Source organism: Tupaia chinensis, unplaced genomic scaffold (genome assembly GCF_000334495.1).
Source record: "Tupaia chinensis unplaced genomic scaffold, TupChi_1.0 Scaffold148734_1, whole genome shotgun sequence".
In the NCBI taxonomy this organism is placed as follows: Eukaryota; Metazoa; Chordata; class Mammalia; order Scandentia; family Tupaiidae; genus Tupaia; species Tupaia belangeri.
The window spans coordinates 81,874-94,917 of NW_006208581.1; the positions used below are offsets into that span (position 1 = coordinate 81,874).

Sequence of the window (13,044 nt, forward strand, 5' to 3'; positions counted from 1 at the left end):
CCCATTGTGGGATTAATTTATCACTTTCTGTCTCTCCGGCAAGCACATATAGCAATGATCAAATAAATAAATAAGTAAAAGAAGGGAAAAAAAAACATAGAAAAATATGTCATGAGTTTTCCGACGACTCAATACATCAAACTAAAGCAGGCCTAGCATTTCCAATTCACTCCAATTCACCTTTTGGTTCATGTTTCAACCAACCAAATAGTTAGGAGCCCTTTCTCACTTCCTGAGATGCAACATTAAGTGCAGAATCTCTCATTAGTGGGCCCATATCAATAAGTTCAGCCAGATCCAACTTTATGTTCTTCCACAATTATTTCACATTCTTAGTATCCATTCCCATACATATTCACCAGATTTCTATCTATATATAATATTTAATATAATATAATTATATACTATATTATTACATATATAATTCATATATGATATATATAATTCATATTATTTATATATAATTATATGGTTTATTATACATTATTATGTCTACTATATATTATTATATATGGTATATAATTATATATTTATGTACTACATATCATATATTCATATGTGTGGAAAACATATACCACATATAATACATTTATATAACAATTATATATTATATAAATATATAATTTTTTACAAAGGACTAGCTTACATGACTATGAAGCTGAGAAATCCCATTAACTGCTATCTGCAAGCTGGAGACCTAGGAAAGGTAGTAACATATTTCCAGTCAGAATTCAAAGACCTGAGTACCAGAAGAACTGATACTGTAAGTTTCAGTCTGCGTCCAAAGGCCTGAGAACCTGATGGAGAAAGGCGTAAGTTCCAATTTGAATCTAAAGACCTAAGAACCAGAAGACCTGAACATGTAAATTCCAATCAGAAGTCAGGAGGAGACTGATGTCCCATCTCATACAGTCAGGCAAAGAAAACAAATTCTCCCTTCCTCCACATTTTTGTTTTATCCATTTCCTCAACAACTTGGAGGAGACTCTCCATCATTATTGGGGAGGATAGTGCACTTTACTCAATCTGCTGATTCAAATGCCAGTTTCTTCCAGAAATACTCTCATGGACAAACCCAGATATATTTATACAAGAATCTGACACTTCATAACCCAGTCAAGCTGACATACAAAATTAACCTCACCCATGCAAAGAGAAGAAGCAGAAGGAACTGGAAGTATAAAATGTCCTGGGAAAGGAGCAAGCTTGGAGTATTACAAGTGCAGATAGGTAGCAAGTGTTACTGGAGCATAGTAAGTAGAAGGGTATTAAATAAGTTTGAAGAAATAGGCAGCAGTCAGATGATGCAGACCCTGGTAAGGAGTTTGAATTTTATTTTATTTTTAGTTTGCCAGAGGGCACATGTGCTTGCCAAAGAGAGAGAGAAAGAGAGAGAATGAGAAAACTCTCCTCATGCAGAATGGTCATGTTGTAATCTCTTCTCCTCCACCTTTCTCTACTTTTGGAATTTGGGGCACACACATACATGTGCCTGGCATGTTTTTCAAGCCACCTGGGTCCATGATCTGAACCACACCATTGGCCATGTAGAATATAGCTCATGCAACTTTTTGATAGGAAAGTTGGTGTAAACAGAAGCTAAATGATTTCTCAAGATCACTTAAACAATTGATAATATATTTGGTCATTGGGAAAGCCATGACAAACTTTTACATAGAAAAACATAGAAAAATACATCATGACTTTCCCAATGACCTAATAGTTTGTCTTATAATACAAATATTATGACCAGATAGCCAGATATTAAAATTTTCCCATTTCTTTCATCCTCTAAAAGGTTCTTTCAAGGCTGATCCAACAAGGGGAAAAAATACATACCACGATTTTCCCATATATTCTGCATTTTGCTTGGCAGCTTGAGATGAATTTGACCATCTGTAGTTAATGTGTAACTAGCCATTAAGATAGATTAGTAAGAAGTAAAATCTCATATTGCACCCTACCACATGCTAACTACTTTATTTTTCTTATAGCTGTACGATTCTGTGACCGGTGCCACCTGATCAAGCCAGACCGCTGCCACCATTGCTCTATCTGTGCCATGTAAGTGAAAGCCATATTTTCCCTAAGATGCACTTGACTGCTGATGGTTGCCTAAACAACAAAATAACTAAGCCTAAACCATAACCATGCCTGGAAAAGAGCATTTTCTTTCAATCATAATGAGCACATATCAAATACTCTCACAGGAATAATGATTATTTAAATTATTCTAACAATAAGAAAGAAAAATAAATTCATATTTAAAAAATAAACTTTTTTACTTTATAACAGTCTTAGATTTATGGATTTATTGCGAAGATAGTTCTTATGTCTCTCCTATTATTAACATGTTACATTAGTATGGTACATTTGTTACAATTAATGAACCAATGTTAATAAGTTGTTTTTATGTGAAGTCAATATTTTATTTAAATTTTCAGTTTTCCCCTCATGTTATTTATCTGTTCCAGAATCTCTTCCAGAATACCACATTACGTTTAGTAATTTTGTCTCCTTAGTTCCTCTTCACTGTGACAGTTTCTCAGACTTTACTTGTTTTTGATGACCTTGACAATTTTCAGGAATAATGGTCAGGTATTTTGCAGAATGTCACTCTATTAGAATTTGGTTTGATGTTTTTCTCATGATTAGTAGACTATAATAATGTGATTTGGGGAGAAAGACCATTGAGGTAAAAATGCCATTCTCATTACATCATATCAAGGGTACATAAAAACATCACTGCATGTAGATCTGGATTATCTTGCTGAGGTAGTGTTTGTAAAGTTTTTCCACTGTAAAGTTATTCTCCCCCCTTTGTATACTGTGCTCTTTGGAAGAAGTCACTATGTGCACACTAAAGGAGTGGGAAGTTATGCTCCCTCTTCTTGAAGGTAGAGTATCTGCATGGATTATCTGGAATTCTTTTGCACTGGAGATTTGTCTCTTCTCCTTCATTTACTTATTTATTCAATCATTTATTTATATTAGTATCAAAGCATGAATATTCATTTTATATTTTGTGTTATCACTCAATGTTGCTTAAAGCGATTTAGCTTTGTAAAACCCCATTTTTATATTAATATAGTCTTCATGCCTTTCTTTTTGATGCTTGTTCTACTCATATTTCTCTTACTCTTGATTCAAACACAGGATATATCAATTTTTTTTGTATCTCATTATACCAAGTATTGAATAAAAGGAAAAGAGACATCTTAAACCTATTATCTATATCAGTATCCTGGAGTATCCAATTCTCTTAATTTTAGGTTTCAATCATGAGATATGTGTGCTCACTGGAGGGAGAGAGAGATGTAAGAGAGGGATAGTAAGAAATCATCTCCCAGGGGTGATAATAAATAAATAAACAAACAAACAAGAAAGAAATCATCTCCCAGGGAAGATGGTCATGCTGCAGTCACTTCTCCTCCATTTTCCTCTCCAGATTTTGAATATGCATGCACACATGCCTTGTGTGAGTTTCAAGCTGCCAGGACTTGAACCTCAGTCACCCATGTGGGAATCTAATGCCTTAACCACTACACCCACCTGCTGGTATCCCACTCAGTTCTTTTTAAGGGTTGGACTTTTAAGGGTTGGACACTTCACATCCTATAAAGTGTCATTGTGATCACTTCATCCTAGGCATAATAGGACATAACAGGTTTTGGTTAGCTGTAATGGAAATCTGGCAATGGGCGTAATGAAACTATGCAAAACTATTGGCAAAAACTTGAGTTCAATTAGGAGCTGTTGCTTCATTTCCATAACCTCACTTATCACACTGTATTTTGTCCCTTTTATAGGTGTGTATTAAAAATGGACCATCATTGCCCTTGGTATGTCCCTTTGATTCATTTCTCTCCTCTAAAAGGGTCAAAGCTGCTCAATAAACCCACTTTCCTAAGCACAGTTGTAACATGCCTGTTTCTGATACCATAATTCATTGGGCTTTGTATTTGTGTGGGGGTCAGGGGAGGGGCAACATTTTAAAGCAAGAATAAATATACTACCAAAAGTTTGGTAATAAATTCCTGGGGTCAGAAGGCTAATGACCTCCTGTCCATTAACTTTAGCAATTGAACACAGTAATTAAACACAGAACAAATATTTCCCCTCTTCAACATTACTCAATTCAGTTTAGTTTCTAACTGATTTGATCTATGGTGTGCTCTAGACTGTTAAATTCAGCTGTTCTCCAAATTTTGTATGTCAAACATAGAAAACCAGTCTAAAATCTCCTAACTATAAAAAGAATATGCCATAGCTAAAACAAGTGTAACTAGTAAGACTATAATAGGATTTTAGTAACCAGAATCCAGGTTTTCTTGGGTGTATCAGGAAACATTCCATGACTATTAGATAGCTCAGGTGTTTCTGCCTGTAAATTTAAAAAGAGAGAGAGAGAGAGAAGGAACTGCTATCTCTGTTGGTTTTCTACAGAACATATAATAAAGCAGCAGGAGTAACATGCTTTATTTGCTCAGTGTGTTCTCAATCAATGGGTCCTGATTTCAAGTCAGTTTTTGTTTCTTTTTTTTTAGGGTTAATAACTGCATTGGATTTTCCAACTACAAATTCTTTCTTCAGTTCTTAGCTTATTCTGTTCTCTACTGCCTGTACATTGCTACCACAGTCTTCAGCTATGTCATCAAGTACTGGAGAGTAAGTTAAAATACCCTGAAGAATCCCATCCCCAAGAAAAAATGGATACCCAGTCCAATATGTGACTTCATTTAACCCATATGTTTATGTTTGGAAATAGCTAATACTGAAATAATCAGAAAGGAAGGACTAAAAACAAATTTTCTATGTTGAATACTCGGAGAGTTAGGTGCTTGTTATTTAAAGATTCTAGTTGAACGAGTTTCTGTAATACCTGAGAATTTTGCTAAGGCTGGCAGTAACCTAATCTCTTGACCCCTACCGATACTTTACTGACTAACTGGGAGAAAGCTTAAAGCTTTTCCACTAAAAACTGGAATAAACAAAACTATTCACTTTCTTTACTCCTTTTCAATATAGTAGTGGAAGTCCTAGCCAGTGCAATAAGACAAGAGAATAAAATAAAAGGCATTCAGATAGAAAAAGAAGAAGTGAAATTATCTCCCTTTGTAGAGGATACAATTATATTCATATCTCCAAAAGAATACACACACACAGCACACACAAGTCCTAGAAGTGATAAATGAGTACAATAAAGTGGCAGGATACAAAATCAGCATACAAAAATCTATAGCATTTCTATACATCAACAGCAGACAGAAATGGAATTGAAGAAAGCAATCCCATTTACAACCACTACAAAAAGTTTAAGATACCTAGGAATAAACCTAACCAAAGAAGTAAAAGACCTCTAAAAAGAAAACTATGAAAAATTAAAAAAAGATATCTAAAATGACACAAAAAAGTGGAAAGACATCCCATGTTCCTGGATTATAAGAATTAAAACAATCAAAATGTCAAATTGTTTACATATTTAATGCTATCCAAATCAAATTACCAAGATATTCTTCACATATTTAGACAAAACCATCAGAATTTGTCTGGAATCATAACTAAAATCTATATCACCAGAGCAATACTGTGCAAGAGTGGAGTAGCAGGCATCTCACTCCTCAACCCCAAAATATATTACAGACCTGTGATAATCAAAGCAGCATGGTATTGGCACAAAAACAGGCATATAGACCAATGGAACACAGTAGAGACCCCAGAAATAAAACCCAAAACATGTAATCTAGTGATTTTTGACAATGGGCACCAGTCGATTCAGTGGGGAAAAAGAAAATCTGTTTAACAAATGGGGCTGGAAGAACTGGGTATCCACCTGAAGGATCTAAACCTAAGACCTCAGGTTTTACAATGTATTTCTGCAACTGAATTTTAAAAGTCAGCTTCTTACCAGTTATAAATTTGAAAAATGTTGAAAGTAATTCTGAATCCTTAGTTTACTAATAAAAAGGCTAAAATAATTCTCTGTTATTAGAAAATACTTCCTATTTTCTTGTCCAGAGAATAGTTGCAAAAATCTTATTAGAAAGATATAGTAATTCATCTTCACAAATTATCAAAATGAAATTGGGTCTATTTGAAACTTTGTATACCAAATACGAGTTGACAATTAGGAAAACTGGAATCTAATACTGGCTCTGTTACTTGCTTCACTGGCTTATTGCCAAGATCAAATTAAACAAGTTTTGAAAGTGCTTTACCTTTTAAAATGTGATTCCAATAATTATGAAATCTCAAAAATAATCCTACCTCGATCTTTCTACCTGAAGATATCAATCATATCCTATCTATTACAAACATAAAATAGGGCAAATATTCCTCATCTGTGTACACGATCCGACAGATGTAGAGTGAGATATGTTCTCTTTTTATTTCATGCCAATAGATTCCAGACAATATCTCTTCTCTACAGTTTCAATACAATCAGTAAGAGATCCATGCTGATGGCTAATGCAAACTGAATCTGAATAGCAAAAGACAGATGTGAACTGAGTTCTTTTTATTACTTTGGGAATTGCACAAGAGCCCACATAACAGAAATATCTCACCTCAGATGAAGAGGTGGAACAAGAGGTAAAGAACACAAATCTTTTGACAAGAATATTGATTATAGTACACTAGAGAGAAAAGAAGAAAGCCAAGGCAGTGAGAACTAAATTACTGCAAACATTTAAACTATGAATTAGTGCTTTGATCTCTGCTAGTGTAGAAAATTATTGTGATGCACACTTTCCATTTTCTCTTCAACTTACTTAATCAACTCAGATAGGTAATAACTTTCAGAATCAAGAATTATATAATGGATATGAAAATCTTCAACTCAAAGACACAACTAAAAGTGTAATCAGAAATGAAGTTTTCTCATAAGTTTTTCCCAAATAAGAAATGCTTCATCATGCTTCATATCTTGACATCTCTTTGTCCTCTTTCCAAATAGCACAGGATCTATCTATTGCTCACATTTACATGACTTATTTGGCATTCCACCCACATACTGAGCTACCACCCTGAATGGGAAGAAAATCTGCTGCATTCAATCAGCAGGGAAATTGTCAACTTTAGTCTTCACTACAGACCTTTCTTGGTCCTTACCACAGTAGACTGCTATTTAAGAAGTACCTTCTATCCTCATAGCAGAATGAACAATATTGCATTTCACACATTTTCCCTTTAGCGTTCCTAGTCAGTAATCAAATACCACAATGTCAGCCAGGTGATATATGTGTTTTTTCACTCTTTAAAGATGATTTTTGGATATGAATTAATTACCAAAAATGTGTCAGTATTCATATGCAATGCCAGAGGTGAACACAACACTGTTCTTTTCATATTCCCTCATTTCTTTAACTTTTTAAAGAATTTACATTTAATCATTGTATGTTTTTACAGTATAAGTACACAATGTGGGTTCTTCTATTCCCTCATTTTAAAAAAATCCACAGTAAACTAGCCTGTGTCTGAAACATAAGAGGCAAGGAAACATTTCTCGGGACCAGCAGTTAGCCTGATGGCTATGTCACTGGTCTCCCATGTAGTCAACCGCGGTTTGAGTCCCAGACCTGGTGGCTTAAACTCACACCGGGCGCATGTGCATGCGTTCCCAAGATCCTGAGAGGAGAATGGAGGAGAGGGGATTGCAGCGTGGCCATCCCCCAGGGGGTGATTTCTCGCTTTCTGTCTCTCTATCTCTCTGTCTTTCTGGTGAGAACACACGCCCTATAGCAAAAACCTCTCTCAAAAAAAAAAAAAAAAAAAAGAGGCAGGGAAACATTTCTTGGCTTGCCCTCACAATGACAAGGACATTGACAGTTCAGGAAAATATTTTTTATAGTCTCTCCAACTAAGAGAACTTTAGTGTGCTTTAGGGATAGCTTTCTCAGTTTCGATTGAGTTGCTCCTTAAAGTATAACATGAACACTCCGTGTGTGTGTGTGTGTGTGTGTGTGTGTGTGTGTGTGTTAGAGTGTTTTATTTGCTGTAGGGCTAGTGCGCTCGCCAGAAAGACAGAGAGCGACATAGAGACAGGAAGCGAGAAATCACCCCCCAGGGTGGATGGCCACGCCACAATCCCTTCTCCTTCTTTCTCCTCTTGGGATCTTGGGCATGCGCACACACGCGCGGCGTGAGTTTAAGTCACCGGATCCAGGACTCAAACCGTGGTTGACTACGTGGGAGTCCAGCGACATAGCCATTATGCTAACTGCTGGTCCCATGAAAACTCCCTGTGTTTTTAAAGTCACATATCAAGTAGACAAACCATGCTTCTAAGAACAGCAGTTTCTATGTGTACAGTACTTTATAGTTTTCAAAGTATCTGAATACCTATTACCTCATTGATCCTCATCACAACACCATGAAGTAGGCAAAGCATGAATCATTAGTCCCATTCAAAAATCATTTAACTAAGGGTCATAGTAGTTAAGTGACTTGCCCAGGATCATCCAACTTTTAAATTTCAGAGTCAGGATTTTAAGCTAAGCCTGACCCTAGGCTTACACACTATGTTATGTCCTGCTGCCCATTATGATTCTGCTATGGAGAAGCTTTAGCTCCTTTGGAATAAAGAATTCATAATAGCATCAGATCATTTCTCTCTTCTCAATATTAACTTAAATAATAGCTACTTTGATTGATCTTTGTCTCATGTCTCTTACACACCTTCCACACTGGACCATTAGTCTTCTCACAGAGGCTATGAATTATCATAGAAAAATAATAATAGCATTATTCTATCAGTATTCCTCTGAACTAATCCTGGTGGTTATTTCTTTGATTTCTTTAGGTTGTTTATCTTTTGAAAGAAGGTATTTTTTGAACATAGGGCTGTCAGCTCTTCTAACAAAAAAGGTTTAATATTAAGAACTCTATCAAGGGACAACACAATAGATTTGCTTTAGCAGACAGAAAAGAGTTGTGCAAGAGTAGGTGGGGAAAAAAACTTCCAGCTCAGTTACACAGAGTGTGGACTGATGTTATAATAGTTCCTTTTGCCCAGCTATTTACTATTCCCCATTTAAATGTGAAAAATAAGAAGCCAAATAATGTGAGATTTTAAAGTTACATACTCAAAAAGTATAGATTATGAAGACAAAAACCCAGCACAGGCAAAAAACACTATAAATTGAACTGTGGAATCTTTTTTCATAAATTCAAAATAAAAATAAATCAAATTTGATTTGGGGACTTAGGTCAAGACTTCATGGAATTTCCAAAAGGAGAGTTTCAGATAAAGGTTCCTGAAGGTTGAAGTCTTTGATATATGCCAGAAGGTTTGGTTCATAATCACAAAAGACACAATCTTGAATGCCATAATTCTGAATTTTTAAATCCCAAAAAGACCAAAATTCCAAAGTCTAAATAAATTCTCTAAAGTCTAAAATTCTGAAAGAAGAAAATCTCAAAACTATAATTCTGGAAAAAGTAATTTTTTGAAATTCTTTAAAAGATATTTGTCTAATTTTTTAAAGGAATTTACTTAAGAAACATATAAAAACACACCAGAAGGGACCAGCAGATGACATAATGGTTATGTCACTGGATTCCCACATGGTCAACCATGATTTGAGTCCTGGACCCAGAGACTAGAAACTCTCACCGCGTGCATGTGTGTGCACGCCCAAAATCCTGAGAGGAGAATGGAGGAGAAGGGATTGCAGCATGACCATTCCACCCCACCCCCAGGAGGGTGAATTTCCTGTCTCTCTCTGTCTCTCTGGTGAGCACGTGTACTCTGTAGAAAAAAAAACTCTCTAGGGACCAGCAGTTAGCGTAATGGCTATGTCGCTGGACTCCCATGTAGTCGATCGCGGTTCACGTCCCGGACGAAGTGGCTTAAAACTCACACTGGGTGCGTGTGCGTGCTGGCCAAAAAAGGAGAATGGAGGTGAAGGGATTGCGGCGTGGCCATCCCCACTAGGGGGTGATTTCTTGCTTTCTGTCTCTCTGTCTCTCTCTGTCTGTCTGGCGAGCGCATGCACCCTATAGCAAAAACCTCTAAAAAAAAAAAGAAAGAAAAAAGACTCTCTAAAATAAAATACCAGAACACTTCATAGGTACATTACACAATAAAATAAGCAATAATAACATACATATTTTTGCAAGCATAAACACTCATATACTAATGACAATCACGTGGGTATAAAAGGTATATATTCATAAAGAAATAAGTCAAACAGTAAGATGTATTAATGTATATCACTATGGCTGGTAATTATGTGCACCTAGATTTAAAACTTGGGTCATTGGGTCAGCCCTTAGACCTGGTGGCTATGGGCAGCTATATCTCACATGGCCACAAGGTTCAAGTTCCAGACCTGGAAGCTTGAGAAACACACTGGGTGTATGTGCATACATGCCCAAAATCTCGAAAAGAGGGAGAGATGAAGAAAAAAGGATTGTAGTGTGACTCCCCTTGGGGAGCAGGATTGTGGTGTGACTCACCTTGGGGAGCAGAGTACTTTCTCCTTTCCCTCTTTATCTGTCTCTCTGTCTCTCTATATGGAAAGTGTATGTGTCTGCTATCTAAAATAAAACAAAACTTTTGGTCATCTGAACTATCATGACAGACAAACTAAGGTTTTTGAAGAGATTGATCAAAGATTGTAATGGGTCATGACTGTATATGCAGTCACCTTGAGAGCCAACATTTCAAGAAATTTTCTCTCACAAATGCAGATGTAAAAGAAGAGTATTACATCATTGACTGAGGAAGTTTCAACATTTTTACATACATAAAAGATACTTTCACAAAAAGTATTTTTGTGGACTCAAATTTGTAAAAAAAAAAAATGCATAAAATAAATTAGAACTCTCTAAAAGTCTTTATACAATGTGTACTTCCAGTATTGGAAATGATACAAACATTAAACACATATCAAAACACTCAATCAGAAAGACATTTGCACATTCATGTTTATTGCAGCATTGTTCACAATGGAATCAATTTAAGTGCCCTACAACTGATGACCAGGTTTTTAAAATGTGGCACACATACGCTATGGAATACTACTCAGCCATAAAGAATAGCGGGACTCTGTCATTTGATACAAAGTGGATGAATATAGAAGAATTAATGCTAAGTGAAATAAACCAGACTATAAAAGACAAACACTGTATATCCTCACTCAATATATAAAAGATATCTACACTTTAGGGAAAAAATTGAAATATTTGAAAACATAATAGTAGAGAGGACAAATGTAGATACCAGAGACCGTATGGGAAGAGAGTTAGTGGTGGCAAGTGGGTGGGAGGGGCTCAGGAAAAAAAGGACTTAACAGACATAAGAATGTAAGGTTCTTTGTTGAAAAGATGTACATGCTAATAGTCTTGATTTGATTATCATACACTGAATGAGTGATCTGAAAAACTGTATTGTATGCCTTAAGGATCCACAATGAAATGTAAATAAGAAATTACAAAATAGAATTTAAAAAATAAATACATAAACCATTTTTAAGACAAAAAATAGCATAACAAATTGTAAAAAGTAACGCTGATAATTTAAAGTAGTAGGGAATAAAATTTAAAACATGTCAAAATAATTATAAAATTGACATATGAAAAAGTGTATTACAGGAATAGATTATGGGCAGTTGTACAAAGGTGGTCCATTAGAGCTGGCCAACTTTCACTATCATTAACTATACAGTATTTTGAAGTAATACATCATGATGAATAGCTGTGTTTTGTCTTTTAGGGTATGGTTCTCCTTAGAGAATATATTCACATTCTCTGGGAATTGTGATTTTTCAGGATTGCAGCTTTCAAAATTTTAACATTCAGGATTTTAATCTTTCAGGATGGTGACTTTGGGGATTTTAGACCTTAAGGACTTTAATCTTTAAGGATTTAAACATTTGGGATTGTATCTTTCAAGATTATAATCGGCACCATTCCTGGGCTGTTCTGCTCCCACATAAATTTCACCCAAATTTCCTCTTAGCTGAAAGCATCTGACTGACTAATTTTCGCTATCTTCAGCCTTCAAATATATGCACCTTGGGCAATCCCAATATTTTTGTACATAAAAGTAAATAAAAATATCCTCTCAGAGAAGAGAAAATCTAAACCATCCAAGCTTGCCAAGTGTTGCCTTCCAAACTGGATTAGAACCAGATCATTTGAAAGTGAAGTTCCACTCCCCTTAATAATGACTTTTAAGGTAGGATATTAAAAAATTCTACCTATGTGTTTTAGCTTCCTACATATATTAGTGTGACATTTTCAGCATAAATATGTCCAAGGAAATGTGACATATAAAGAATTTCAGAATTGGGCCAACCTGTAGCATGGTAGTTAAGGTGGCTGAATTCCCCATGGCTGGCTACATGGTTTGAGTTCCTAACCCAGTGACTTGAAAATCAGGCTGGACATGCATGCATGCATGCCCAAAATCCCTAGAGGAGACCAGGAGTGAAGGGATAATGGAATAGCCATCCCCCCAGAGGGTAATTTCTCACACATGCCCCTATAGCAAACAAAACCAATGACAAAAGAAAATTCCAGGATAGCCTACCTTGAGTCAAGAGGATAAATTACATAAAGATTGCCTCTTAAAAAGAAAAGATTGTCTCTAGCCAATGATTCATAATCCTCAAACTAAATGGAGTGTTAACTTTAACAGGTTACATGCCAAGTATGGCCTTAGTATACCCTTTTCACATTACCCTTTTCTTGTTAGTTTATTATATACTCTATGAGATACTGAACTGCACTCAATATCCATTTTAGGCTCTGTAGGCTGAGAATATATCCATAATAAGGCATCGTCATCAACAGAAAAAAACCATTTTGTAAAATTTGTTATGAAATCTAATCTAAATCACAGCTAGACATTTTATACATGTGAAAAACTACTAACCTATTTCAAAAAGCTAGCCAAGCTTTGCCACTTTAATCTTTTGTTTTGTTTGTTTATTATTTCTTTTCTAGGGGGAACTGCCCAGTGTTCGCTCTAAGTTCCATGTCCTTTTTCTCCTCTTTGTGGCCTGCATGTTTTTTGTCAGCCTTGTGATTCTTTTTTGT

General features: G+C 35.6%; 1 protein-coding gene across 1 annotated transcript in view; it reads left to right on the forward strand.

Moving 5' to 3' along the window:
• Positions 1-13,044, forward strand: part of ZDHHC15 (zDHHC palmitoyltransferase 15) — a gene marked incomplete at its 5' end in the record, with an annotated part of 115,960 nt that overhangs the window by 32,819 nt on the left and 70,097 nt on the right. The window contains 4 exon segments of the mRNA XM_027769140.1: positions 1,995-2,064; positions 3,810-3,842; positions 4,548-4,668; positions 12,952-13,044. The exon segment at positions 12,952-13,044 is cut by the window's right edge and continues 40 nt beyond it. Of these exon segments, the coding sequence (XP_027624941.1) occupies positions 1,995-2,064; positions 3,810-3,842; positions 4,548-4,668; positions 12,952-13,044 (317 nt within the window).